The sequence below is a fragment of the Grampus griseus genome (genome assembly GCF_964374135.1).
Source record: "Grampus griseus genome assembly, chromosome: 1".
NCBI classification, from domain to species: Eukaryota; Metazoa; Chordata; class Mammalia; order Artiodactyla; family Delphinidae; genus Grampus; species Grampus griseus.
The window spans coordinates 178,825,059-178,850,135 of record NC_139017.1 but is presented as its reverse complement, the minus strand read 5'-3'; the positions used below and the strand labels follow the sequence as shown (position 1 = coordinate 178,850,135).

The 25,077-nt window shown below is 62.8% G+C and overlaps 1 protein-coding gene across 3 annotated transcripts in view; it reads left to right on the top strand.

Moving 5' to 3' along the window:
- ESPN (espin) overlaps positions 1-24,229 on the top strand; it is a gene marked incomplete at both ends in the record, with an annotated part of 30,607 nt that extends 6,378 nt beyond the window's left edge. Inside the window, 13 exons of one of the 3 annotated variants that reach the window (XM_082671162.1) lie at positions 7,355-7,541; positions 7,667-7,849; positions 7,998-8,129; positions 10,569-10,770; positions 11,945-12,216; positions 14,838-14,999; positions 15,090-15,285; positions 16,620-16,646; positions 17,756-17,901; positions 17,978-18,241; positions 22,794-22,873; positions 22,964-22,975; positions 24,082-24,229. In XM_082671162.1, the coding sequence (XP_082527288.1) occupies positions 7,355-7,541; positions 7,667-7,849; positions 7,998-8,129; positions 10,569-10,770; positions 11,945-12,216; positions 14,838-14,999; positions 15,090-15,285; positions 16,620-16,646; positions 17,756-17,901; positions 17,978-18,241; positions 22,794-22,873; positions 22,964-22,975; positions 24,082-24,229 (2,011 nt within the window). Of the gene's footprint in view, positions 1-7,354; positions 7,542-7,666; positions 7,850-7,997; positions 8,130-10,568; positions 10,771-11,944; positions 12,217-14,837; positions 15,286-16,619; positions 16,647-17,755; positions 17,902-17,977; positions 18,242-22,793; positions 22,874-22,963; positions 22,976-24,081 lie in introns of all 3 variants that reach the window. The other 2 variants (XM_082671163.1, XM_082671161.1) reach the window with 2 other exon arrangements.
- Positions 24,230-25,077: the final 848 nt, after the last annotated feature.

The following is a 25,077-nucleotide window of genomic DNA, read 5'->3' as shown; positions in this document are numbered from 1 at the left end:
ACCCTTAGGCCTGAGCACTGAGGCTGGGAGGGCTGGGGGCAGGGCCCACCGTGGTCTACCAGTCATAGAGAGCTGGAAAACCAGTCTGCGCAAAGGTTTCGGACCCGCTCCCACCTGCTGAATGCCTCCTAGGGGTCTGACACCAAGCAGTAGTCTGAGCCTCACCTGCTACTAGGCAGTAGCTCTGTAATCAGCCCATTTTACAGATTGACTCATCTAACTAATGTTTCTTGAGCACCTGCTCTGGGCCAGGCAATATTCCGAGTGTCAGGGATATATCGGTGAACCAAACAGACAAATGTCCCTGCCTCACGGTGCTGCAAATACAGAAATGGTGTCTCCGAGAGGCTAACTGACCACCCGGGGTCCCACCAGCTCCCTGTGTGCCGTTGGCCAAACTGCACCTCCTCTCTGGGTCTGTCTCCCATTCCTGGGCCAGGCGCTTACCTCTGAGGGCCTTTTCAAGTTCACCTGGGTGGCCCCCTTTTCCTTCCTTACTGCCAAGCTTCATGGAGCCTGGCTCCTCCTGGGGCCCCGTCCAGCTGGAAGGGTTCAGGCAGCCCCTGCCTTGAACAGGAAACCTTAGCTGCTCACCTACTAGGGAGCCCCAGGCCTATGGCTCAGCTCCCCCTTAGAAGGCCTGGGCCTGGGGCTGCCCTTCCCTGCCGGGCACTTGTTGGTGTTCTGGGCAGCAGGGCCTGGGGGGAGCCACACTGGCACACTGGGGACCCTAACCCAGGTGGAGGCTCTGAGAAAGGAGGGGCCTGGTAGAGTCATGAGAAGCCCCTCTCAGTGGGGACAGCCTTCACCTCCACCGGTAACTCCTGGTCCAAGCCTGTCATGTCACTGGGGCCCCAGCTGGCCTCTCTGCCCTCCCCCTGCCCGCTTCCTGTCTGGCTGTGCCCACCTTGGAGACCACAAGTCAGATCCCCAGACCGGCCACAGGCTTCTCTCTCACGGACAGGGAAAGCTGCTTCCTCACAGCAGCCCAGAGGCCCTCCTCGCTCTGGCACCCCCGTACCTGACCTCCACCTCCTCTATTGCTACCTCCTGGGCTTCCTGTTGCTCCTGCCCTCCGAACTTTGGCCTTTGCACAGGCCAGTCCCACTGCCTCACTCTCTTCCCCAGAGAGCCCACAGCCGCTCCCTCCTCCCCTTCAAGGCTTTGCTCCGTCTCCGCTTCTCAGTAAGGCTGGCCCCAGGCCTCCTTCAGATCAGCACCTGCCCCGAGAAGACACACGCCCTCCCTCCCAGGCTTCCTCTCCCGCCTCCTCTCCCCCACACCGCACCCTCCTCGTTACCTGGCATTACTTTCTGTGCATCTCAGCACATCCTCTTACCGTTTGTCTCCCCGGGCCATGAGAACATCTCTTCTTCTTCCACATCCTGTATGCCCAGCGCCTGATACTCAGTAAATACTCACTGAAGGACTGAGGAGTCTGGGATCCCTGGGTCTTGTCCGGCCCTGCAAGCAGCTCACTGCCCGTGACCTCAGACAGAACTCCCTTCTGGGCCTCCAAGGGCCCGCCTGGCAAACGGACCAGCTGAGGCCACGTGCGAGGAGGCATCACAGAGCTCCGGGCCTGGCTGCCCGTCTCGCTCACTCCCACATTTATCCAGTCAACGATTAGCATCCACATGTACCCTAAGTGCCCAGCCCCGCTAGCGTTAGGGATGTAGTGAGTCCTCACGACTTCATGGAGACAACTTGGGGGGCTCCCAGGGGCAAAGAAGGAGCCAGGTCAAGGGCACGTGTGCACGCAGAGACGTTCTTGCTTATTTTCCAGTGTGTCGGGGTGTGTCCGGCAGCCCTGGTGGAACCAAGCTTGAGTGGGCAGGTCTCCACTGTGTTCAAGCTCTGCCCCGCCCTGGCGTGTGGCAGCCTCGTGATGTGCGTCCCTGGAATGCCTGAAAAAAGTGCCAAGGCAATTCAAAGGGGACAAGTGCTAGGAAGTGAAACGGGGTATTCGTAGGAAGTGGTTGGGGGGTTTCTTTAAATTGAGGGGGTCCAGGAAGGCCCCACTGAGGAGGCGAGAGCTGAATGGGAGAGGACCAGCCATGCCAAGACCTGGCCTGGGAGCGTTGCAGGTGGAACTGGCCGGGGCAGAGGCCTGAGGGGGGGTCCCGCTTGGCCTCATCGCGAGCCAGGAGGGCCTGGAAGGCTGGGAGAATTGCAGACCAGAGTGAAGGCTTCTGGGGATAGTCCAGGCTGGCTGATGGATTGGGTGTAAAGCTGGCTGTTCTAGAATCTTCCTCAAATCAGGGCTGCATTGCTTCACTGGGCCAGGCCTCATTTGGGTTCATTTCAAATAAGTCAGGAGGCGTGATTAGAGGATAAGGGAGGTAGAAACGCCAAAGGCTCCGAGTCTTCGTTCAGGGCGGACTCACCTCACAGCCAGATCTAATCCTTGTGGAGATCATCCCCTACCAGACCTCCCTTGGGGCAGAAATGATTGCCAGTGGGGAGGGCCACTGGAAATGCTGTTCTTTGACCGGAGTCTGCTTCTGTGGGCAGGTCACTCCTTGTTCCTAGTGGCAACGGTCACAGTAAGGTGGCAGCAATCTTGGACGGAGATTTCTATCAAACCTTTACAAGCATTCCATGTTTCTTTTGTGTCATCAGGGTGACTTGCTTAATAGTTACAGTTTGTCCATATCATCTTTGTTTCCAAGAGGAAGAAAAGTATCATTATGTGATGGTTGCTAGGGAGACGCAGACTTGTAAAGAACTCAAGGGTCCAGTGTTGCCAAAGACTCAGGGGAGGGTGGCCTGGTGTCCTTCACTGAAATGGGGACAGTAAGGGGGGAAGGTAGTTTGAGGGAGAGTGTGGAGAGATTTGCTCCATGTAAAGGCAGGTAAAGGGGAAATTCCCTGGCGGTCCAGTGGTTAGGACGCCTTGCTTTCACTGCCAAGGGCGCAGGTCGATCCCTGGTCGGGGAACTAAGACCCCGAAAGCTGGGTGGCATGGTCAAAAAGTTTTTTTGTTTTTTGCGGTACGCGGGCCTCTCACTGTTGTGGCCTCTCCCGTTGCGGAGCACAGGCTCTGGACGCACAGGCTCAGCGGCCATGGCTCGCGGGCCCAGCCGCTCCGCAGCACGTGGGATCTTCCCGAACTGGGACATGAACCCGTGTCCCCTGCATTGGTAGGTGGACTCTCAACCACTGCGCCACCAGGGAAGCCTCAAAAAGTTTTTTTAATTTAAAAAAAAAAAGGCAAGTGAAATTCAAGAAGCTGCTCAATGCCCAGGTGGCTGAGTGAGCTGCGCGCTGGTGCAGGGGCCGCAGGTGCTCCAGGTCCAAGCTGGGGGGGAGCGGCACTGGGGACAGGTGACCTATACCCCTGGGAAGTAGATGACCTCACCAGGGGCAGAGTGAGTTTAGAAAGGAGGTCCTGGGGCACCCCAACATTTGGAGATTGGGCAAGGGTCGAGGGCCCATCCAGGGAGGCTGAGAAGGCCTGGTGTGTGCTTGTCCGTAGCCAAGAGAAGCAGGTGTTCGGTGGGGTGAGGGGCGCCTGTTAGGGCGTGGCCACGTCAGTCTCGAGGCCGGTAGCCTGGAGGTGACGGTGTGAGGGGGCTGGCGGGTCAGGCTGTGGCCGTGGTACCAGGAAGCCAAGCCCTGCTTTCCCTGGGAGGAACCTTGCAATTTTCAAAGATTCCTCTTCTGTCTCTCACAAGAGGCTTGGAGAGGCAACAGCTGTGATGCCCATTTGCCATATGTGGAAACTGAGGCTGGGGGGGGTGCTAGAGAACGCCCCGGGGCCCTGCACAGTGAGCCACAGAGTTGGGGTGGTGGGTGGAGGCCAGGGCCAAGAGTAGGGGCTGGGGCTGGACCGGTCACCCATGGCGTCACTATGGCTAGAACTCGATGGGTTGGAGCCGGGCGGGTCCTGAGGCCAGAGGTCTCCCGAGACCCCATCCCTCTGCTCTAGGCAGCGACTCCGCAGCAGAAATGCTGCCCGGCCTGACCCATGCTTGTCGGGGCCTGGACACCCCAGGTCAGCAGTGCTCCCACAGAGGCACAGGGAGGAGGGATCCTAAAATACAGCGACGGCGCCAGGCCTTGCTGAGGGCTCTGCAAGCGTGTCTCAGCAACGATCATTATCCCCACGCGTGGACGGCTTTGTGAACAGAGATGGGAGGCGAGACACCACTTGTGGGTGGCACACACACCAGGTCCTTCTCACACTGGGTCCCCCTCTGCCTCTCAAGGGATCCTAGCCCTCTGTGCCTCAGTTTCCTCATCTGTAAAAGGGGAACGATTCTGACACCTACTGGGTAAGGTCTTTAGGAGGAGTAGATAGAGACCATGTGTACTTCGCGCATCCCAGTGCTTGGCACAGAGCAGTTTGTTCAGTAGATGGTACCCACTGTCATTGTTATCCGTTATCGTCATCTCTACTACTATATAAATTCACTCTCTCTCCATCTAAATTCATTAATTTAAAGACTAGTGTTGGGAATTGCCTGGCGGTCCAGTGGTTAGGACTTGGCGCTTTCACAGCCAGGGCCCGGGTTCGATCCCTGGTCAGGGAACTAGGATCCCACAAGCGCCGCCAAAAAAAAAGAAAGAAAAGGACGAAATTCATTAATTTACTTTGTTCCTGTGTGTGTATGTATATATATATGTTTTTTATCTTGTGGCCACGCTGCACAGCATATGGGATCTTAGTTCCCCAACCAGGGATTGAACCTGCACTCCCTGCATTGGAAGCATGGAGTCTTAACCCCTGGACCGCCAAGGAAGTCCCTCCTCCATATTTTTAGAGTTTACCCCAGTGCGTATGAGGGTGCCCATTCTTCTTGCCTCCAGGTCGACACAGAAGAAAGGTACAAGACCAGGACCCCCTTTCCCACCCCGGCCCATCAACAAATCTGCCCCGTATTCTGGGGTCTCCCAGGCTGGGGGCTGTGACTCCCGTATGGGTTACTGAGCGCTCCCTCCGTACCAAGGACGCCAGCTGGGGTTGTCAGCCAGGGGCCTGGCAGGAGGCTGTGAGCACAGCTTCCCCCTCCTGCCCGGCTCCTGCTCTGTGCCAGCTTATCAGACCTTCTGAGACCTCCTCAGGCTGGCTGGGCACCCGTGGGTCATGGATCCCAGCCAGGCGGGGTGGACTGGGAGAACAGGGCTGCCGGCAGATCCGGCGCCCTGAGCTGCGTACACGGCCTCCCCCGAGACAGCCCGGTGGGCCCTGGGCGGTGGCCCCTCCAGTCTCCAAGCCCCAGGACCCCAGCACTCGCTCCGCCTTGGTTACGGGGTGAATAATTCAGGCCATCGAGTGTCGGTCATGAAATATTAAACGGGCCGTTCCTGACGCACCAGCTTGTGAAAGTGGGAGGGGGGCAGTGCTGGCACCGGGGCGTGGAGGCCGGTGGCCGAGAGCCAGCGCGTTCCTGAGGTGCGGCGTGTGGGCGCGACGCTGTCTGCCCCTGTGCGCTGTGCTCGGCGCACCACTGCGCCCCCGACACGGGTGGGGTATTGGCAGGCAGCCGGGCACCGTCCCAGACTCGGTGTCAGCCCCGAAGTGGCAGCTCTGTGCCTGAGGAGGGGCTGTTCCCACGTCAGGAGGACGAAGAGAGCTGGGGCTGCGTGCCCGGTGGGCGCTGCAAGCCGCCTGGGGTCAGGGGTCAGGGGTCAGGGCAAGTGGAAAGGGATGGGGTTTTAGGGACAGGGAGAGGTCAGACGGGAGGGTCCGAGGGGTGTGTGAGAGCGAGGGGCCGAGTCGTGGGTGGCTAACAAGAGGGTGGGTGAGGGGGCAGATGGAGGAGGAGTGGGTGGCCTGGTGCCCACGTTACCGTACACGCGGCTGACACTTAGATGAGGGAGAGAGGGCGTGGGTGGTGGGGGTGGAGCGTGTGATCGAGGTCGTGAGCAAATAGATGGGAGAGGTGGGTGGGTGGGAGGATATGAAGTCGGACGAAGAACTGCGCTTCCTGGGGCCCAGAGGGCTGATCCAGCCCAGAGGGACTCAGCTCCGACTCCCTACCCCGCACCCTCTGTGTCCCAGACCCGCTGCGAGCTCCTCTGCCTGGGCCTAGATTGTGGCTCCACCTAGTGTCTGGATCTGGTAACTGCACCCTGGCATCCACACACATTGTGAAGTCAGAAAAACTGAGGCTGAGCCAGTGGCAGGGACAGCTTCCCTATTTCCCAGCAGCACTCTACTTCATGGGACTGATTCCCCAGTTAGGACCCTTCTGTGGGAGCTGGGGAGCAGGGATGGGGGGCAGTGACAGCTGCAAGCTAGGCCCGAGGGACGGCTGAGGGAGTGAAGACATGGAATGGCCCTTCCCCCAATCCCTCTCCTCGCTCCCTTCGTACCTGCTGTGCGTCCGGGCCTGCATCACACAGACGGATTGTGCTCCGGTGCCACTTACCAGCTGTGTGACCTTTGGCAAGTCACAGGCCCTGGGCCTCAATTGTCCCACTGCAAAATGGGGATGACAGTAGGACCTAAGTTAGGACATGCAGTGAGGACCTGTGTGCTAGTGTCGTAGCGCAGGGGAGGTGCTCAGTGGACGGCGGCACCTGTCGTGTTGCCAGGCTGATGACAACCACAACCAGAATATTCCACTGAATTTTAATTTCAGATAAACAACGAATAATGGTTTAGTGTATGCACATCCCGTGCCACATTGGGGGTAGACTTACACTAGAAAATTATTTGTTGTTTATCTGAAATTCAGATCGTAACTGGGCATCCTGTGTTTTATCTGGTGACACTACCACTCTGCCTTCTGGGAATTCAGTCTTCTGGGGGCGGCAGAGGCCAAAATAAGTTATGATCGAGCATGACAGGTGGCCCATGGAGTGAGCCCAGGGCAGAGTATGAGGCACAGAGGTGGGAAAGGCCTGTTCTGCTGGAGAAATCAGGGCAGGCCTCATGAAGGAGGGATCTGTACCGAGTCTTCAAGAGAGACGGGAAGGGCATTCCAGACAGAGAGGGGACATGATCAAAGGTACAGAGGTCCGACAGCAGGTGTGAGGACGCACACTGACTGTGGGTCAGTGTGGCTGAAAAGGTAGGGGGAGGCCAGGTCACCGCATCCCTGTAGACCTTGGTAAAAAGGTGGGCTATTTACTGAGGGCAGAGACTAGCTCAGTCAAATGTGCATTGCAGAAAGAAGGCTGCCGGGGGGAGGTGGGGAGCAAGCCAGAGGGCCCCCCCCACACCCAGGGAGGCTGGCACAAGACTGAGTCCAGAGGGAGTTGGGCAGCCGGGTCCAGCCACTAGGTTTTTCTCCAACCCACCCTCCCAGCCCTCCAGAGCTCCCCGGAAGCGGGTGAGGGGTGAAGAAAGCTTTGGAGGGGGACGGGCACTGAGAGCCCGCGGTGGGTGCTGCGTCTTCCGCAGGGGAGTGAATGCCCAAACCAAGAACGGTGCCACGCCCCTGTACCTGGCGTGCCAAGAGGGCCACCTGGAGGTGACGCAGTACCTGGTGCAGGAGTGCGGCGCGGACCCGCACCTGAGCGCCCACGACGGCATGACCCCGCTGCACGCCGCGGCGCAGATGGGCCACAGCCCGGTCATCGTGTGGCTGGTGAGCTCGGGGACAGGTCGGGGTTGGGGCCCGGGAGAGGCGGGGCCTGTACGGGACGGGGGCGGGGCCAAGAGGGGCCTGGCGCCCAGCCCCCGCCCCTCTGTGCTCCGTCCCCTCCCCCCCAGGTGAGCTGCACCGACGTAAGCCTGTCGGAGCAGGACAAGGACGGCGCCACGGCCATGCATTTCGCGGCGAGCCGCGGTCACGCCAAAGTGCTCAGCTGGCTCCTGCTGCACGGCGGCGAGATCTCGGCCGACCTGTGGGGCGGGACCCCGCTGCATGACGCCGCCGAGAACGGGGAGCTGGAGGTGAGGGCGGGCCGGGGGCGTGGCCGGGAGGCCGGGCGAGCGCGGGAGGGGCGGGCGCCCTCTGCTGGCGCCGCGCTCTCAGCACAGCGCTGCCCAAGCGCCGGGGTCCCGGCTGTCGGCCGGGGGTCCTCACTGCGCGCCCCTGCAGTGCTGCCAGATCCTGGTAGTGAACGGCGCGGAGCTGGACGTCCGCGACCGAGACGGGTACACGGCCGCCGACCTCGCGGACTACAACGGCCACAGCCACTGCACCCGCTACCTGCGCACCGTGGAGAACCTGGTACGCCCCGGGCGCTGCTCCCCCGCGTTACTGCATTTCCCCCCACAGCTTGCCCCCACCTCCCCGCAGGGGTAGGTGTTGTTACCCTTTTTACCACGGAGGAAGCTGAGGTTCAGGGAAGTGAGGCCCCTTGCCCGGGGTCACAGGAGTAAGTGCCCTAGACCACTACCCCACGTGACCTCTCAGGCCAGAACCACTGACCATTGGGGAGTGAGGGTGTGCGGGCAGAAATATCGAGGGAAGGAGGACCAGCCTCGTCCTGATGAGAACCAAGGCTCGGAGAAACAACAACACTTACACACCAGTGGGAACAGTAAAGTGCATTCACCTGCCCACAGGTATTAACTAGCTCCTTTAACTCTCACCACCACACTCTGAGGTAGGGAGTGCTCGTATTCCCATTTCACAGGTGAGTAAACTGAGTCTTGGGGAGACCCAATCACCCAATCATTAAATGGCGGAGCCCTGGTGTCCGGGCCTGGCGCTACCGCTCTTCACCACTACTGTATATGTTTGCTCACTGCGTGGCTACTTCATAATTGAAAAGCTGTGTTAGTGTTTTCAGATTATTTTATTATGGTTACAAAGCCACGAAGGAACCCACTGGGACTTGAGCGCAGATGTGGGTGGCTCCCAGTCCTGGGCTCTGGCTCCTCTGGTGCAACGTCTGCTTTGGCGCAGGAGGGAGGAAAGAGGGCTGGCTTCACAGGCATCTTCAGAAGGGGGGCAGCCTGGCCACGAGAGGGGCTGCGGAATGAGGCTGGAGGAGAGAAGGCCGATGACCCCCTGCCCAGAGCATTGTCTGCCCTGTCGTCGAGCATATGGGGGCACCCTGGTTCTGGGGACTCCAGAGCACAGCAAGGCCCAGGGGTCAGAGATGGCATCCGGCCCCAAGGAAGAACTCCCCCCAGAAAGGGCCATCCGGAGAAAGTAGTGGTCCACAGAGCCTCAGCGCCCTCTGGCGCCCCCTGATGGAGGCTTTAGCTTCAGGCAATGAGCAAACAAGCACCACTCCTTGAATTCTGACCCCGGTAAGGTACCCTACCCTGCCTAGTGCTTTACGATGTAATCTCAGTTCATCTTCACAGCGAATTAGTACTAACAGCTGACACATATGGCGTTTACTGGCTACCACGCCCTGGTACTTCACTAACTTTTAAAATCTTTGTTATAACACAATGGGGCAGGCAGTGCTGTTATACCCACCTACAGATGAAGAAACTCAGGTACAGACAGAGAGGACAAGTGATGGAAAGGTCATGTAGCTAGTAAGTGGAGGAGATGAAACTTGAAGCCGTCCCCCCAGGCTGCAAAGCCTTTGCCCCTAACCTTTGTCAGGGCTGGGCAAGTACCCACCTCAGCCAGCCAAGCAAAGAGCATGTTCAGGCTGCCCTCCCCAAGCCCAGCTCCTATGGCTCCCCTTGTCTCAGGGGTTAAGGCAGCAGGGCCTGGCCCCCCCGAACTGGGTGGAGTGTGGAGGACCTGGCCCCCTCACAAGGCGGGCCCAGCTGCGGCAGTGACGGTTCAAGCCATGGAGGATACTGGCCCAGAAAAGGCAAACACTCCCGCAGAGCCCCTAATTACAGGGCCAATGAGCATGGCCGCTTACCAGCCGTTACCTGGTGCCAGGCCGGCCTCCCGTTCCCGGGGGACCTGTGACAGTTCTCAGGCAGGGAGGAGCTGGCCTGGGCCGGAGGCAGCCAGCAAGCGAGCCGCAGCCTTGCCGGCAGCAGGGCCAGCATGGGCAACGTAAGCAGGGCCCCCACCCCAGCCCGCTCCCTGGAGGGAGGGTCAGGCCTGTGGGCAGGGGAGAGGCAGTGGTGGGGGATGGCTGAGCTCAGGTTGCCCCCCCAGCTCAGCTGGGCCACCCCAGGCCCCGTCCTTTCCCCAAAGACCCCATCAGGAGACAGGGGCTAGGCTCATGTTGGGATTCGTCCCAGTCCGGCAAGGAGAGACAGGGTGGTTGCTGGCCAGGTCGGGAGTTCAGTCTTTCCTGCACGTTGGAGGTGCCGTGCACCCCTCCCCTATCCCCAGCTACTGCAAATGCTCCCACCCGCTGCAGCAGCGCCGGTGCCTCCTCGCCACGCTGGAGCCTGGCCCTCTGCCCATTGATGAGAAAGGAGTAAGGCTGGTGCCGTGGCCGCCCTCGCTTGGGGTCCAGCCCAGCGTCCTCCCTCTCTTCTGAGCAGAGCCTCTCAACCCCCCTGAGCAGAGACCAGCCAGGGCTGGGAGTTTTCCAGGAATCCGTGGTCCTGCCACTGCGGGGGTGGGTTTGAATCTTAGCCTGGGAAGAACCTGAGAGATGATGGGGAAGGGAGCCCAGAGAGGGAAGTGGCTTGACCGAGGTCACACAGCGAGGGTGTGCCCGAGCAGGACCCTGGCCCAGGGTGCGCTGGTCTTTGGAGCGGGGTTGCCCTCACAGCCCCCTCTCCCGCTCAGAGCGTGGAGCACCGTGTGCTGTCACGGGATCCATCTGCTGACCTGGAGACCAAGCAGCCTGACTCGGGCATGTCCTCACCCAACACCACCACGTCGGTCCAGCCACCAAACTTTGACCTCAGCTCGCCGGCCAGCACCCTGTCCAACTACGGGTCCTGCTCCTCCGGCCACTCCAGCATCAAGGGCCGGCGCCCCCCACGTGGTGAGTGGGCCTGGGGAGAGGGGGGAGGGAGAGCCAACTGGAGCCAGACCACTGCGCCCTGAGGACCATCCCTGAGCCCACTCTGCCCGCAGCTGACACTGGAGGCTGCCCAGGTCACCAGGAGGGCTGGTTCTGGGGAGGACAGGTGACACTCACGCTTGTGGGTGTCCATCACAGACATGCCTATACATCCACAGGTACCCTCCCGCCAACAAAAGCCGCAAGCAGCCCGCACGCAGTTCAGTGTCGTCACTCACGCGCACACACAATGTTCCCCAGACTCTACACACACCTACCCACACTCAAGAGTGCACACCTACACGTGTACACACAGCATACGGGTGTGAATGCACAACCACACGTACAGAACCATACAGACACCTACGCTACATGTGTGCACTCATGCACCCCAGGTCCACAGACCAATGCAAACACATTCACAAGTACAAAGAAGGGCTTCCCTGGTGGCGCAGTGGCTGAGAGTCCGCCTGCCGATGCAGGGGACACGGGTTCATGCCCCGGTCCGGGAGGATCCCACGTGCCGCGGAGCGGCTAGGCCCGTGAGCCATGGCTGCTGGGCCTGCGCATCCGGAGCCTGTGCTCCGCAACGGGAGAGGCCATGGCAGGGAGAGGCCCGCGTACCGCAAAAAAAATAAAAATAAAAATAAGTACAAAGAAGCACGTACACACATTCAGGAACATACACGAATGCACACTCAGGCAGAAGCCAGGCACACATGCTCACACATGCTGACCACGCCCTGAGCTTAGGTGTCTGTCCACCTGCGATGCCGGCTTTACGCCGCCAGGTGGTGGCCTGCAGAGCTGCTGGGGCCCCCTGCAAAGATGTGGTGTGGCCTTCGGTACTGCCCCGAGGAGCCACCCCTCCACCCTCCAGGTGGCTGTGCTCCGCAGCCCTGTCTTGGAGCCCGCGGTCTCCTGCCAGTTCCGCTCAAACCTGAGCACAGGCCTTTCCCCAATGAGTGCAGGGCTGCAGGTGGGCAGGGCCAGGGCGAAGGTGGGCCCGGCCCTGCGGGGCCCACGGTGGGGCCGTGTCAGGCTGCACCTGGAGCCTGCCTACTCCCGTGGCACGTTGTTTCCGGGCAGGAGGGGGTCTTGGGCCTGGGGGCAGCCTCTTTGTAAACTCCCAAACCCAGCCTTCCCTCTGTCCCAGGGCTTCCCAGCACGAGAGCTGCAGACATACAGAGCTACATGGACATGCTGAGCCCAGAGCCGGGCCTGCCCCGGAGCAGGATGGAGAGACCCAAAGCACCACCGCCACCACCCAGCTTCCCTCCACCATTCTCACCCCCAGGCACCCAGATGCCCCCACCCCCGCCAGGCTACCCAGCTCCCAAGCCCCCCGCGGGGCTACAAGCAGCTGACATCTACACGCAGACGAAGAGCAAACTCCGCCATGTGGAGACCGAGGCCTTCAAGAAGGAGGTAGTGAACCCTCCCCAACCTGCCTGCCCTCCGGCCCCGGGAGTGGGCTGATGGGGGGGCAGCAGAGGCCAACAGGTGGCCCGGCTCCTGGGTACAGGGCGGGCGGCGGGGGCGGGGGGAGGTGGTCCCTGGTCCAATGGCCTGTTCAGGAGTCAAAGCTTCCGGTCAGCCCCATGGCGGCTCAGGGCTGAGCACTGGGGACAGAGAGATGAGGAAGACAAAGCCAGCACCCTCTGGGGACTTGGGGGGCAGGGCGGGGGGAAGGAACACATACCCAGATAGCCATGCCTCCCCGGGAGCTGGGTCCTCACCACCTCTTGCACAGGTGGCAGGGAGCTCATGGAGTCGGCAGAGCACATGTGCAAACTGCTCCTCCACAGGCGTACTCGCGCCCAGCTCCGGGCTCAGGTGGAGAGAGGGTCCCAAGGGAGTGTCTGCAGGTGGGAGATGCAGGCAGTGTGAAGGTGAGGGCTGGGAGGAGGGTGGAGGCCAGGGGAGGGGGCACCCGCAGGGCTCAGCACCCTCTCAGCATTGGGGGCTGGACGCGGGGGTAACATGGAGGCTGGCTCCCCAGTTTGGGGCTTCAGCTCCCAGGTGCGTAGACAAGCCAGTCCTGAGATGGGCGCCGTGGGAGAAGCAGGCTTGTAAGAAGGGGCCGAATCCGGTGCGGGCACTTTGAGTGTGGGGTGCCCCGATGCAGGGCCTGTGGGTTCCTGGCCGAGGCTTTGGAGCAGGGGAGGGGGCAGAGGGCTGGTCTGCACAGCTCTGAGAGTCCTGGGCAAGGAGGCCCAGAGGAAGCCCTGGGGTTCTAGTCAAGAGGACAGAGGGAGGCTGGTCTGAGGCCGCAGGGGAGGGCAGCCTGAGCCCCCCTAGGGTCCTGTGGGAACCCTGACCTTGTAGTTCTCTCTCGAGCCCAAGACAGGCTGCCCCAGGGCCGAGCTCAGTACACAGTTCCCACAGGTGACCCACATCGCAGGGCCACCGGCTGGGGGAAGGGGAGGACACAGCTCCACTGCAGGTCTTCTTGCTACCTCAGACCAGGCTCTCAGTGGGTTCCTCTTTCATCTCCAGAAGGTGAAGGTGGCCCAGGAGAGGCCTGCAGGGGGCCTAGGGCCAGCAGACTTTGCAGGCCAGGCGTGTGAGCCCTGCCCCAAGCCACAGGACAGGCGGCCCCTCCCCTGAGCCAGAACACCAGGACTGCGAGGTGCCGTGCCTCTGCCGTTGTGTGCGTGCCCGGCGGCAGGCGCTGGGCCGCTCCACAAGGGCCCTTTGTGTGCCCCGCGCCCCCCCCCCACTCCCCGGCTTTTTCCGGACCGCGGGCAGGAGCAGGGTCGCGGCGTCCGCGCCTCGGGGATGCAGGGGGCGCCGAGGGGGCAGGCTGGCCCAGAAAACAAATCCCGCGGTGTCGCGTTTCCTTGCAACGTGAGCCCGGCCGGGTGGGGCTTGGAGGGTCCGGGGCCACCGTGGGGACGCTCGGACTGGGGGTGGGGCAGGGGACAGCCCCTGCCAGGTGACTTGGCCTTTGGCCCTTGCGCCTCCTGTCTTTCTTCCCGGGCTGGGCTTAGTGGGGGGCAGATGCGACGGAGTGGGCGGCCCGCGCTGTCACCCGAGCCCGGCCTGCCGCCCCTGAAACCTGAGGCTTGGGCGCGGGTGTCGGTGTCCCTTACGCAGCCGGCGATGGTTTCCAGATGCGGGAGGGAAAGGGCGGGGGCGTGACCCGGAACCCGGGGGGCCAGACGTGGGGGGCTCCACTGCCCATGGTGAGGCGCAAATTCTGTCTCTGGCGGATGGAGGGGGCGAGTGGGGGGATGAAGCCTTGGGTGCTCAGCCCAGAACGGAGGGAGAGAGGCGCAGGGGGGTGGGGCCACATCTGGCCTGTGGGGTAGGCGCGGCGCAGCAGCCAGGTGTTGGCGGAGCAGGGGGCGCCCCCGTGGCATTCCCGGCTGCTGGGGGTTTCGGCCCGGGATTGGCAGGCCCTGGGTGATGTCAGGCCGACAGAGCTCTCAGGCGCTCATAGGCGCGGGCGGGCGGGCTGGGCTGTAACCTGAGAGGAAGGATCAGGTAGCGCAGGTGTCGAGTCCATGCCGCCCCCGCTGCCAGGTGCACAGCGGGGGCCACCAGCACGGTCGCAGGTAGGAGCAGCCCCAGGCCGGGGCCGGGCGACTGAGGGCCCTGGGCAAGCAGTGGACTTCCTCGGGGCGGAACTCCCGCAAAGGAGTGTTGCGCGAAGCCTTGGTTTCGCGTGGGACCGTCTGGTCGCCGGGAGTGGGGTACGGCTGAGGCCTTAGCGCTGCCTAAGCTGGGAGCTACCCCTTCTCCAGCTCCCCCTGGCGTTTGGGCTGGGCCACCCCGCCCCTCGGCCCGCCCCTTCTAGCCACAGTGGGGGCCCCTGCGCCCCTTGGCCCGCGCCCAGAGCCCCTCCCCGTGGGGCCGACCGAGAGTGCCCTTTCACCGAGGCCCGCAGGACCCTCGCCCCATCCCCGCTCTGAGAACAGGAGGGTCTGGGACCGCGGCTGGCCACGAGCCCCCGGAAGGTTAAGAGTTGGGGAGGCGGGGAGAGGGATGTGGGAGGCGGAAAAGACAAGTGCCTGAAGCTCACTTCGCCCGCTGTCTTCCCGCAGCTGAGCTCCCGCGACGGCCGCAACGGGCTGCGGAGGCAGGACTCCAGCCGCAAGCCCCGCGCCTTCAGCAAGCAGCCCAGCACGGGGGACTACTACCGCCAGCTGGGCCGCTACCCCGGGGAGCCGCTGGCCGCGCGCCCGGGCATGGCGCACAGCGAGGAGGTGCGTGCCCGCCAGCCCGCACCCGCAGGCCGCCCGGGACCCGGCCGGGCCGCCCGCGTCTCACTCGCTGGCCCCTCCGCTCCCCCGCAGGCGGCGCTGCTCCCCGGGAACCACGTGCACAACGGCTGCGGCACGGACCCCAAGACGTCCAGGGAGCTGCCCCCGCCGCCCCCGCCGCCGCCGCCCCTGCCCGAGGCCCTGAGCTCGCCGCCGCCCGCTCCTCCTCTGCCCTTCGAGGGCTCTGGCCCTGGCTGCGGGCAGCGTCGCTCCTCCTCGTCTACTGGCAGTGAGTAGGGGTGGGTTGAGGGGTGGGGGGCGGCGCTAGCCCTGAAGGGGGAGGGAAACCAAGACCCCCCCCCCTCCCGCCACCGGCCCGGGCAGCTGCCACTGCCCTGGTGCTTCCTCTTTTGCTCTTTGATCTTTCTGCAGCCCCACCCCAATGAGGACTTGACCCTAAGGGGAGGCTTGGGGTTGCTTTAGGTCCTGCCAGAGCAGGACAGGGCTGTGTGACCTGGGGCAAGTCCCCTTCCCTCTCTGGCCCTGCCTTCCACCCAGTAGGGAAGGCCTCCCAGCTCTGGTGGCTGCTGTTTCTGATGAGCTGGTGGTGCTAGAGGGAAACTCAGAGAAGTAGAATTAGCTTCAAGGAGGCAGGGTTGCTGGCCAACCTTCTTCCTGCCCCACATCTATCCTGAGTCACTCTTCCACTCCTGGCTGCTTTCCCTTGTTCTCCCAAGCTAGCTACGGCCCCGGGCCTGGCTATAGGGTCAAGGCCAGTAACCCGTCATACTCTGCCCTCCCCCTCCTGGTGAATCCCCGAGCATCCTTTTTTAAGAGCTAGACTGGTGACCAGGATTCCTGGGCTTCTCTTCTGAAATGCGGGACAGTCTCCTGCACGCCGGGGCTCCTGGAAGGCCCAGGAGGTGGTATCTGGGTGCTGATGCTTCCATTCCAGCCCGGCAGGGGGTGGCCAAGCTGCTCTCCTCACGCAGCCACTCGGTTCGGGGACCATGCTTACTGGTAGCATCCAAAGCTTCATTTCCCTGGCTAGGGATGCAAGGCTGCAGTAGCGTCCAGGGTAGGGCCAGCCTGGGCTCCTTGGGGTACCTGTGGAGCCGCAGCCCCTGCAGACCACAGCCCATGGTAGCATGTCCACCGTCAGCTGAGCGTCCAGAAAGGCCCCCAGCTTTGAGGTCAGTGCCTTCCCGTGGCAGCCTGGAGCAAGGCTGAAACTAGGAACAGAAGAAAAATAGACTCTGGGCTTCTCCAGACAGCCCTTCGCAGCAGAGCCTGGGCTGGGTGCCCTATCCCATCCCAATGCCAAGATTGAGGCCCTTGCTAGGGGGTCCAGGGCCAATGGCAGCCCAGCCCAGTCCTCAGGGGCACCAACAAAGCTGGGAACTGAGCGGACCACCCTTGTGGAGCCCCAGAGCAGCCTGAGCCAGGGTCAGACGGACCGGAAAGTTCCTCCTCTCACCACCACCACCCCGCCCCGCCCGCCCTCGCGCATCTCCCCTCCTCCTGTCCTCCCTGGCCCTCTCTTGCTCTCTGTGATGTCCTAGCCTCACCCCAGCCCCCTCCCTCTCCTAACTTCGCTGTCACTTCTCTCCTCTCGGCCCCTAGAAGTGAGAGTGCTGAGACACAGGAAGAGTGAGTAGCTGCGTGCGCGGCTCCTGGCTGAGGCGCGGGGGCGGGACACAGGGCACGCTCAGGAAAAGCCAGGCTGACGGGCTGGGGTCTTGAGGAAAGGACGGGACCAGGGGCCGGCAGGCGAGGGGTCCTGGACACTACAGGTTCTACCCGCATTCTGTGCCGGGCAGACGGTTTTGCCTAAAGAAATGAGCCCGCAGCCGGCGCCCACCGGCACTTTTCCCTTTCTCCCCTCCCACTACCGCGCTCTGGGATCCCCAGCCCGGGGAACCCAGAAGCTGTTGGCCCCCTTTTTCCCCCTCACCCAGCCCTGACCCCTTCCTCAGTCTCTAAAGACAACCCTCCCCCAGCTCCATTCACCTCCGCCGGCCTCGTCGGAAAATGCAGACTCCGCGCCGTGCATTTGCATGGCGTCCGCCTGGCCCCTCGTCCTGAGTGCCCCGACCCTATATCCTTAGTAAGGTCTCGGCTTCCCCGGGTCCACCAGAGCTGCGCTGCGCTTGCCATAAGTGTGCTCCGTCTGGGCTTGCAACCAGTGCGTCTGCGCGTGTGTCTGTCTGTGGGTGTGTGGGGGGAAGGGGGCCGGCTGGCTTCTGGCATCCAGGGTCCCGAGTCTATAGCCATGGAAGCCCCAGGTGACTCAGTCCAAGGGTCGCTGGGGTTTGCTGGTGCAGAGAGAAGGCCAGGGGGAGACTCCACCCTGGCGGGGCAGGGCCGGGGAAGCCGGGACAAAGGTCGGGTGGCTGGCCCCAGGTAGTGTTCTGGAGCTCGGCAGTCAGTGCGCTGGGCTGGGCGAAGATATACGCTAGAGGCCCCAGGGCCGGCCCAGGAGCCATCATGAACTCCCAGGGGCCTCCAGGCGGGGGCTCCACACCCCGTGAGTAGGGCCGGGAGGATGGAGGGGCTGCGCGGGCTGCCAGCTGAGGACCCGTCTCTGGGGTCCCAGAGAGCTGCCTGCGGGACCCGGGACCTGGAGAGCTGCCCTCTGAGCCCAAGGGAAGGCCCCGGCCTGCGCTGACTTGGGGAAGGGGGCAGCGGAGGGCAGGTAGGGGGTGGCGGGGACGCGGGCCTCACACCAGGCCAACGTCTCCTCTCCTGCCTCCGCGCAGGCACCAAGTCTTTCAACATGATGTCCCCGACGGGCGACAACTCAGAGCTACTGGCTGAGATCAAGGCGGGCAAGAGTCTGAAGCCGACGCCGCAGAGCAAGGGGCTGACCACGGTGTTCTCGGGCAGTGGGCAGCCGGCCTCCCAGGTAGGCGATGCGACAGCCGCCCCAGCCCCTCGACCCCGCCCACCCGGCACTCAGCCCCGCCGCTTCTCCCCCGCAGCCCGACTCGCCGCTGCCGCCGGCCTCGCCGGCACCGTCACGGGCCCGGAGCCCCACCCCGCCGGCCGCGGGGTCCCAGCCACTGCTCAACGGCAGCGTGGCGCCGGCGCCGCCTGCCACCCCTGCGCCGGGCGTGCAGCTCGACGTGGAGGCGCTCATCCCCACGCACGACGAGCAGGGCCGGCCCATCCCCGAGTGGAAGCGCCAGGTCATGGTGCGCAAGCTGCAGCTGAAGATGCAGGAGGAGGAGCAACAGAGGCGGAAGGTGGGCGGGGTTGGGCTTCCAGAGGGCCCTGGGGTCCGCACCTGGGTCCACAGCCCATGTCCCACCGCATCCCCCAATCTGCCCGGGACCTTTCAGCCTCAGACGGCTCCCATTACCTTTGGGAAAAAGCACGACTGGACCACCACCCCTCTCCTGGGCTGGTTCCCAGTCTCCACCACCAGCACCACCCCACAACAGCCTGTCCTTTAATGCGATGGCAGTGTTAATCAAAGTCTAAGATGCCCCCAAATCGCCCGTGATCTTATTAAAATGCTTTTTCTGATTCAGGTGCTCTGGGTGGGGATGGGATTCTGCGCTTCTGACAAGCTCCCGGGTGAGGTTGACTCATCCAAGGGACCACATGAGTAACCGAGAGGCTTTTGGTTGTAGTCAGACTGGCCTGGGCTCTTTCCCTGAACTACCACTTTTCACTGATACTGAGCCTCGTCCAGCCTCGGGTTTCTCATCTGTCGGATGGGTTGATCATCCCTGGCTGGCAGGATAGTTTGCCATTGATCTGCTCAACAGACATCCCCCCGGCGCCGTCTATGTGTTACACACTGTTGTCGCCTCTGGGGATTCACGGTGAATATGTCAGGGCCGGTGGGGGTGGGGGGTGTCAACCAACAAGCAAGTACAGCACCTTAGTCGAGTGATAAGTGGCCCCAAGGAGACAAAACAGGGCAATGTGAGAGTGAGCAAGTGGGCAGGTGCTCTGATGGGGAGGGCAGAGGACTGGGGCAGCCCTGAACCGACCATCCTGTTTGGGTTTGGGGTGGTGGTAGGGGAGGAGAAAGTGATGTCTCAGGTAGACTTGGAAGATGAGGAAGGAAGTGGACAGGGGAAGAAGTGGGTCAAAGAGCGAGCAGGAAGGACCGGGGAGGCCTGACGGTCAGAGTGGGTGTGGCAGCTCCAAGACATTACCACTGAAGGGGGTGGAGTGGAGACGTCAGGAGCGGCCAGATAACTAAGGCCTGGGCTTGAAGACAATGGACTTTCTCCTGGAGTAGTGGGGAGCCTGGGAGTGGGGTTAAGCGGAGAAGTTGGCATCGTCATATTTGTATTTGGGAAACATCTTTGTGTGGGGGGCGGTGGTGGGCCGGGATGAACTGGGAGGCCAGTGAGGAGGTGATGGCAGCCCCTCCCCCCCACCTGGGCTGGAAAAACCCGGCACTAAAATGAGGAACAGATGAGACTATGAGTGCCTGGCAAGCCTAGCTCTGTAAGTTGTGTTATTATTCCAGGAGTCAGAGAGGGTGGGAAGAGGGGTGAAAGCCACAGCTTCAGCCACTTTAAGGGCCTCTCATTCAGCAGTAAAACTGACAGCACGGACAGGGAGGTCTTGGGCCTCAGGGGAGTTTGATCAGGGGTCATCCGCCTGGGGTGAGGCGCGGCCTTGCTGGGATCTGGCCTCGAAATCGCAGACCTTGGATGGGGAGGGAGAGGGCTGCCGTCTGTCGCAGCTTCAACGCCTTTTGCATGTTCCTTTGGTGGTGTAATGAGCGAGCAAGCCAGGTGTGGAGACCCCATCCGCCGGCCCTGCCTCTGCAACAGCGCCCAACGACCGGCTGTGTCCCTGCCAGCGACCAGAGTGGACACTGCCCAGCGCCTGGAGCGGCGGCCTGGGCCGAAGCCTCGTCCCAGTGTAATTGCCCGCCGGCCAGGCGCGGCCCGTCCCTGCAAACGCAGCCCCGCGGAGCCATTACACCACCCGGGACATGCAAAAGGCGCCCCCGGCGGCCGCTGCGGGAGCCGGGCCAGAGGGAGACGCGCCTCCCTCCCCTCTCTTGTCTTCCCCGCCTTAGCTGACGGCCGCCAGCTCGTGCTGCTACCCCCGCGAGGGCTGGAGGTACTCCCGCGAGTACAACGGCATCCTCGGGCCCTTCGGCGAGCTCATGACCGAGGCCGACATCCTCCGCATCGAGCAGCAAATCGAGAACCTGCAAGTGTTGCACAAGGCGCAGAAGCTGGAGGCGCGCCTGGAGCAGCTGGAGTTGGAGCTGGAGCAGCTGCTGCCCATCTCGGCCGCCCTGTCGGCGCCGCGCTTCACCGTCGACCCGCGCCGCATGCACGGCCGCGCCGCCAGCCTGCCTGCCTGGTGCAGCAAGATCTCCAAGCTGCTCAAGAGCATGGCCACGCTGCTGGCCGCGCTGGGCGGACGGCCCGCGCACCTGGCCGAGCTACTTGCCGCCGACACAGGCCAGCCGCTGCCGCCGCTGACCGACGCCCCCTGGCGGCCGGGCCCGCTCTGCTTGGGCCGCTCGCATTCGCTCAGCTGGTGCCGCGAGGCCGTGGCGCGCGAGATCCTCGAGTGCGGCGTCTCGGTGCGGCACCTCCGCGCCACCTACGAGCGGCGCGCCCAGGGCTCGGCGCCGGCGCGCGGGCCGCCCCGAAAGCTCTCTCTGCCCGCCGGCGCCCCGCGCCGCGAGCCCATCCTCGAGGAGGACTACGTGGTGGCCGGTACCGGCGAGCCAAGCGCCGCCGCCGCCAACGGCCTGCTGGCCGCGGGGGAGCCCCTGGGCGTCCTGGGCCCACCCGAGGCGCCAGGACGCCAGGCGGCGCTGCCCGAGCCCGAGCAGTTGGCGCGCAGGCCGCCACCCTCCACCGAGCTGCGAGGCGTCCAGGACTACATCGACATGCGCAAGGAGCGCATCGTCTACCTTTTCCTGGAGCACTGGCGCAAGTGGACCTTCCGCGGCCCCGGGCGCCACGCCCAGGTGCGCCTGCGCAGACTGCTGCCCCGCGTGGTGGCCGCCGGCGCCGACCCCGGCCCGGAGGCAGCCGACGCCTCCCAACCGCCGGCGGGCGATGGCCCGGACGAGCGGCTGCTGCGCCTGCTGAAGCAGCGGCAGGTGGTGGGCAAGCTGCTGGGCCACTGGCGGAGCCTGCTGCGGCAGGTGCCGGCGCGCCCGCCTCGCGGCCCGGGCCTGTCACACGGCTTATACTGGCCCGAGCACTTCTTGCCGCCCCTCGACGGCGGCGCGCCCCGGCGCTACGACAGCCTCACGCTCGACCTCTTCATGCTCGGCTACTTCCAGCTGCTCGAAATGGGCTTGAGCCGCGAGGAGCGCAAGTTTCGCCACCTGCTGTGCTACGAGATGTTCGACCGGCTGGGCAGCCACCCTTGGGAGCTCATCCGTCTCTTCCACCGCGTGGTACTCGAGGAGGTGGAGGCCGGCCGGCGCGGCTGGAGCGACGGCTTCGAGGACCTCAGGCGCCAGTTCTTCGGAGACACCCCGGAGGCTGAGCCGACCCGGGAAGGAGAGGTGGAGAAAGAGCAAAAGGAAGGGACAGATAAGGAAGAGAGGGAACCGACCGAAGAGGCCGCTCCAGCTCAGACGGGCGACTGGCCAGAAGGGCAGCCAGAGGCGCCGGCCCCTGAGCCGCAGCCCCCGTCCCCACCCCCGCCAGCCGCGCCTCCCCCGACGTCGGCCCCTCCTAGTTCCGAAGCCCCCGCCGAAGAACCCCTGGAGCTGGTATCTGAGATGGGCGAGTTCAGCAATGAGGACATCTGCCGGTACATCGACCGCAGCTTCTCCTTCTGGAAGGAGAAGGAGGCAGAGCTTTTTGACATCTGAGCCGCAGAATTCGGAATTTACCTTCAAGCGTCTTAACCCGGGCCTGGATGCCTGTCTGATGCCCTCCAGAGGTCAGAATACGGCAGGAAGAAACCAGGACAGGACGAGTGGCCTTGGAAAAGCCAGAGTGCCCAGAACCAGGCTGCCTCAGCCTTTGAGATCCCACGGTGGCCGGTTGTGGGGTGTTGGCCGGAATGGGCAGGGCATGGCACAGAGCCAACCAGGTGTCCCCCTCTGGCTCTCCAGCGATGCCTGGCTCCGTGTGGAGCCAGGTGGAAGCAGCAGCCCCTCTGAGTGTGGGACTGTGGGTCCCCCTTGGGGCAGTGTGGCTCTCTTTCTTTCTTTGGTTTTTCACTGGAGTTCATAGCTACCTCTTTGGCTGAGGTCAAGGGAGCCACATGTGCAGTGTTCGTGTGACGTGTCCAGACCCTTTCTCCTCTGTAACATGCAAGTAATAAAACACTTTGCTGTAAGCTGCCTGTGTTGGATGCCCCCACCCCCATGTCATTGCAGCCACACGATTGTAGAGCTAGCGTCTACCCGCTCTCAGAATAGGACAGGCATGGAAGAGAAGGTCCTTCACAGTGGAACCAGGGACCGGCCTGAGCCTCTCTGAGCAGGCAGGATCTGTGGAGGCCCACGTATGAGTCTGCCCAGAGATTCTGGGCCAGGGGCCTGGAGCCATCTATCCACCCCACCCTGCCCCCCGCCCCCCACCCTGGGGAGTCTCCCCCTCTGCTCCTCTCCTACGCCTCCTACACTCAGCTCTGACCTCTCTGGCGCCGCCTCTGGGACACGGGGGCCTGAGTCCCCATCCATTTGCCCTAGAGAAGGGCATCAAAAGAGTCTCTTCCTGCGACCCCATCTGTGTCCCGTTGTCCCTGACTCAGGCAGCTCCCCTGGGTGGGGGAACACCCCCGCTGACCCCCGTGTCCCAGCCCATGCTGGCCCTGAAGCCTTGTGCTGTGTTTCAGGAGAAGGAGGAGGAGGCCTGGCTGGCCAGCATGCCCGCCTGGAGGCGGGACATCCTGCGGAAGAAGCTGGAAGAGGAGAGGTGAGCTGAGGAAGATGCGGGGCTTGGCAGGGTGTCTTGAGCGTGTCCCTGAGGTGGTGGTGCCAACTAACGCCATCTCTTTTCTTCCAGGGAGCAGAAGCGGTGAGTGTGGGGCTGGGCCCAACCTGTGTCCCCTCCCCCCACCCAGTCACAGTCCTTTGGCCCCTTCCTCCAGCCCCAATCTTGAGCGCATCCCCTTGTCACTCAGCCCTGTTAGCACAGTGTCTTTGCTCCCAGTAATGCCGCCAGACCCCTCTCCCCCAGGAACTTACCCACTGCACCTCAAAGTCTTGCTCTTACGCTGTAATGACCTGTCCCCAATTACCCAGCCCCCATCTCCCGTTAACCTAGCCTTTCTGCCTTGCAGTTAACCCAGCCTCAGTATCGATAACCTAGAGCATCTGCCCCTCAGATCTTTAGTTTCTGCCCTCAGTAATCTAGCCGAGTGCTGTCTGATAGATGTATCAGTTGAGCCACATATGTGATATTAAATTCCGCCGCCACTGAAAAAATAAAAAGATGAGTGAACTTAATAGTCTATCTTAACCCAATAATAATAATTATGAAAATCATTGAGATGTCTTACACTCTTTTTTAAAACTAAGTCTGCGAGACGCGATGAGCATTTGCACCTACAGTGCATCTCAGTCCCAACATTCCATATGCTCAAACAGCCACACGTACTGAGCGGCTACCTCATCAGCAGTGCAGATCTAGCCATGGTCTAATAACCTGTCCCTAATCACCCACCCCTGTCTCCCAATGATGTGGCCCCTCTGTTCCCCAGCAGCCCAACCCCAGTCCCCAGGAACTTGGGTCCTAGCCCCCGCACCACGCCCTCCTCACTCTCTGTCACACTGTGACCCAGCACCTCTGTTTCCAGTAACACCCCCAGCCAGCAATAACCCAGCTACAGCCTCTTGCTTTCCCAGCTCCTGTGTGTCCCCCAGTGACCCCAGTCTGCCCCCAGTCAAGCTCCTCTGTCCCCAGCAATCCCGCCCACATTCCTGCTAACCCACCCCCTGTCCCCAGTCACCTTCTACCCCTACAACCCATTGCCCTGCCCACCATTCATGAGTGCCTCTGTCCCCAGCAACCCAGCCCCTGCCCTCAGTAACCCACTCCTTGCCACTGGTGACCCCCCCCAAATGGGGCCTGGCCCACCCTCTCACCCTTGCCCGGGACTGTGCCCCCCACCCCATGCCCAGGAAAGAGGAGGAACGACAGAAGCAGGAGGAGATGCAGCGGGAGAAAGAGCAGTCGGAGAAGCTGCGGACGCTCGGCTACGACGAGAGCAAGCTGGCGCCCTGGCAGCGACAGATCATCCTGAAGAAGGGGGACATCGCTAAGTACTAGACGCCGCCCTCTTGCTCGCAGCCTCGCGAGCTTGGGGCCGCCCCCAGACCCCGCCCCAGCCTGCCAGGCCCGGGCCGAAGGGCTGGGAGCCGCGCCGCCCTCCCCTCCCGCGCTGGAACCCCTCCTTGACCCCTACCCCGGGCACCCCCCCTTCCCCCGCACCCGCATCCCCAGCCCCGGGCGACGCTGGAGCGCGCCCGCCGCCGCAGTCGCCCAGAAAAAGTGCCCAAGCTGTTGACGCAAAAAGACGCTGCTTATTTGCATGCCTACTTACGTATATTTGCATGTTCGTTGAATGTCAAAGTGTGCAGAGCTCTCCCCAGACCCGTGGGTGGTGACCTTGGTTTCCTGCGGGTCGCGCGCCCTGCTGCCGCCCCCTCCCCTGCACCCCGGAACCCGCGTCGCTGGCGCATCCTGGACGGAGGCAGGCCCCGCGCTCGGGGAAGGGGTTTTCCTCTCTCCCTGACCCAGATCAGCGCCCGGCCTAGCCCCGGCCGCATTTCCCATCCCCGCCGAGGGTTTCCTCTCAGTCATTTGTTTACCAGAAACGATGAAAACTGCAAACTGCCCGTCGGGACAGCGTTACTGCTCCCGGCGCCCCACCTCCAAGTCTGCGCGCCGTCCCCAGCCAGGCCCCGCACTCCCCGGACGCTTTCACGGTCCTGGTGGAGTGAGTGGAGGACGAGGGATCCTGAAGCTGTGTCTCCAACTGCTGCCTCCCCGGTCCCTGCCATCTCGCACCCGCATTAAAGCTCTCTCAGCCGCCCGGGGCTCATGCTCACTCTAACTCGTCGTCACCGCGACTTCCTCTCCTCGGGGTAACTGGGCCAGGGCGGAGCTGGAGGGGC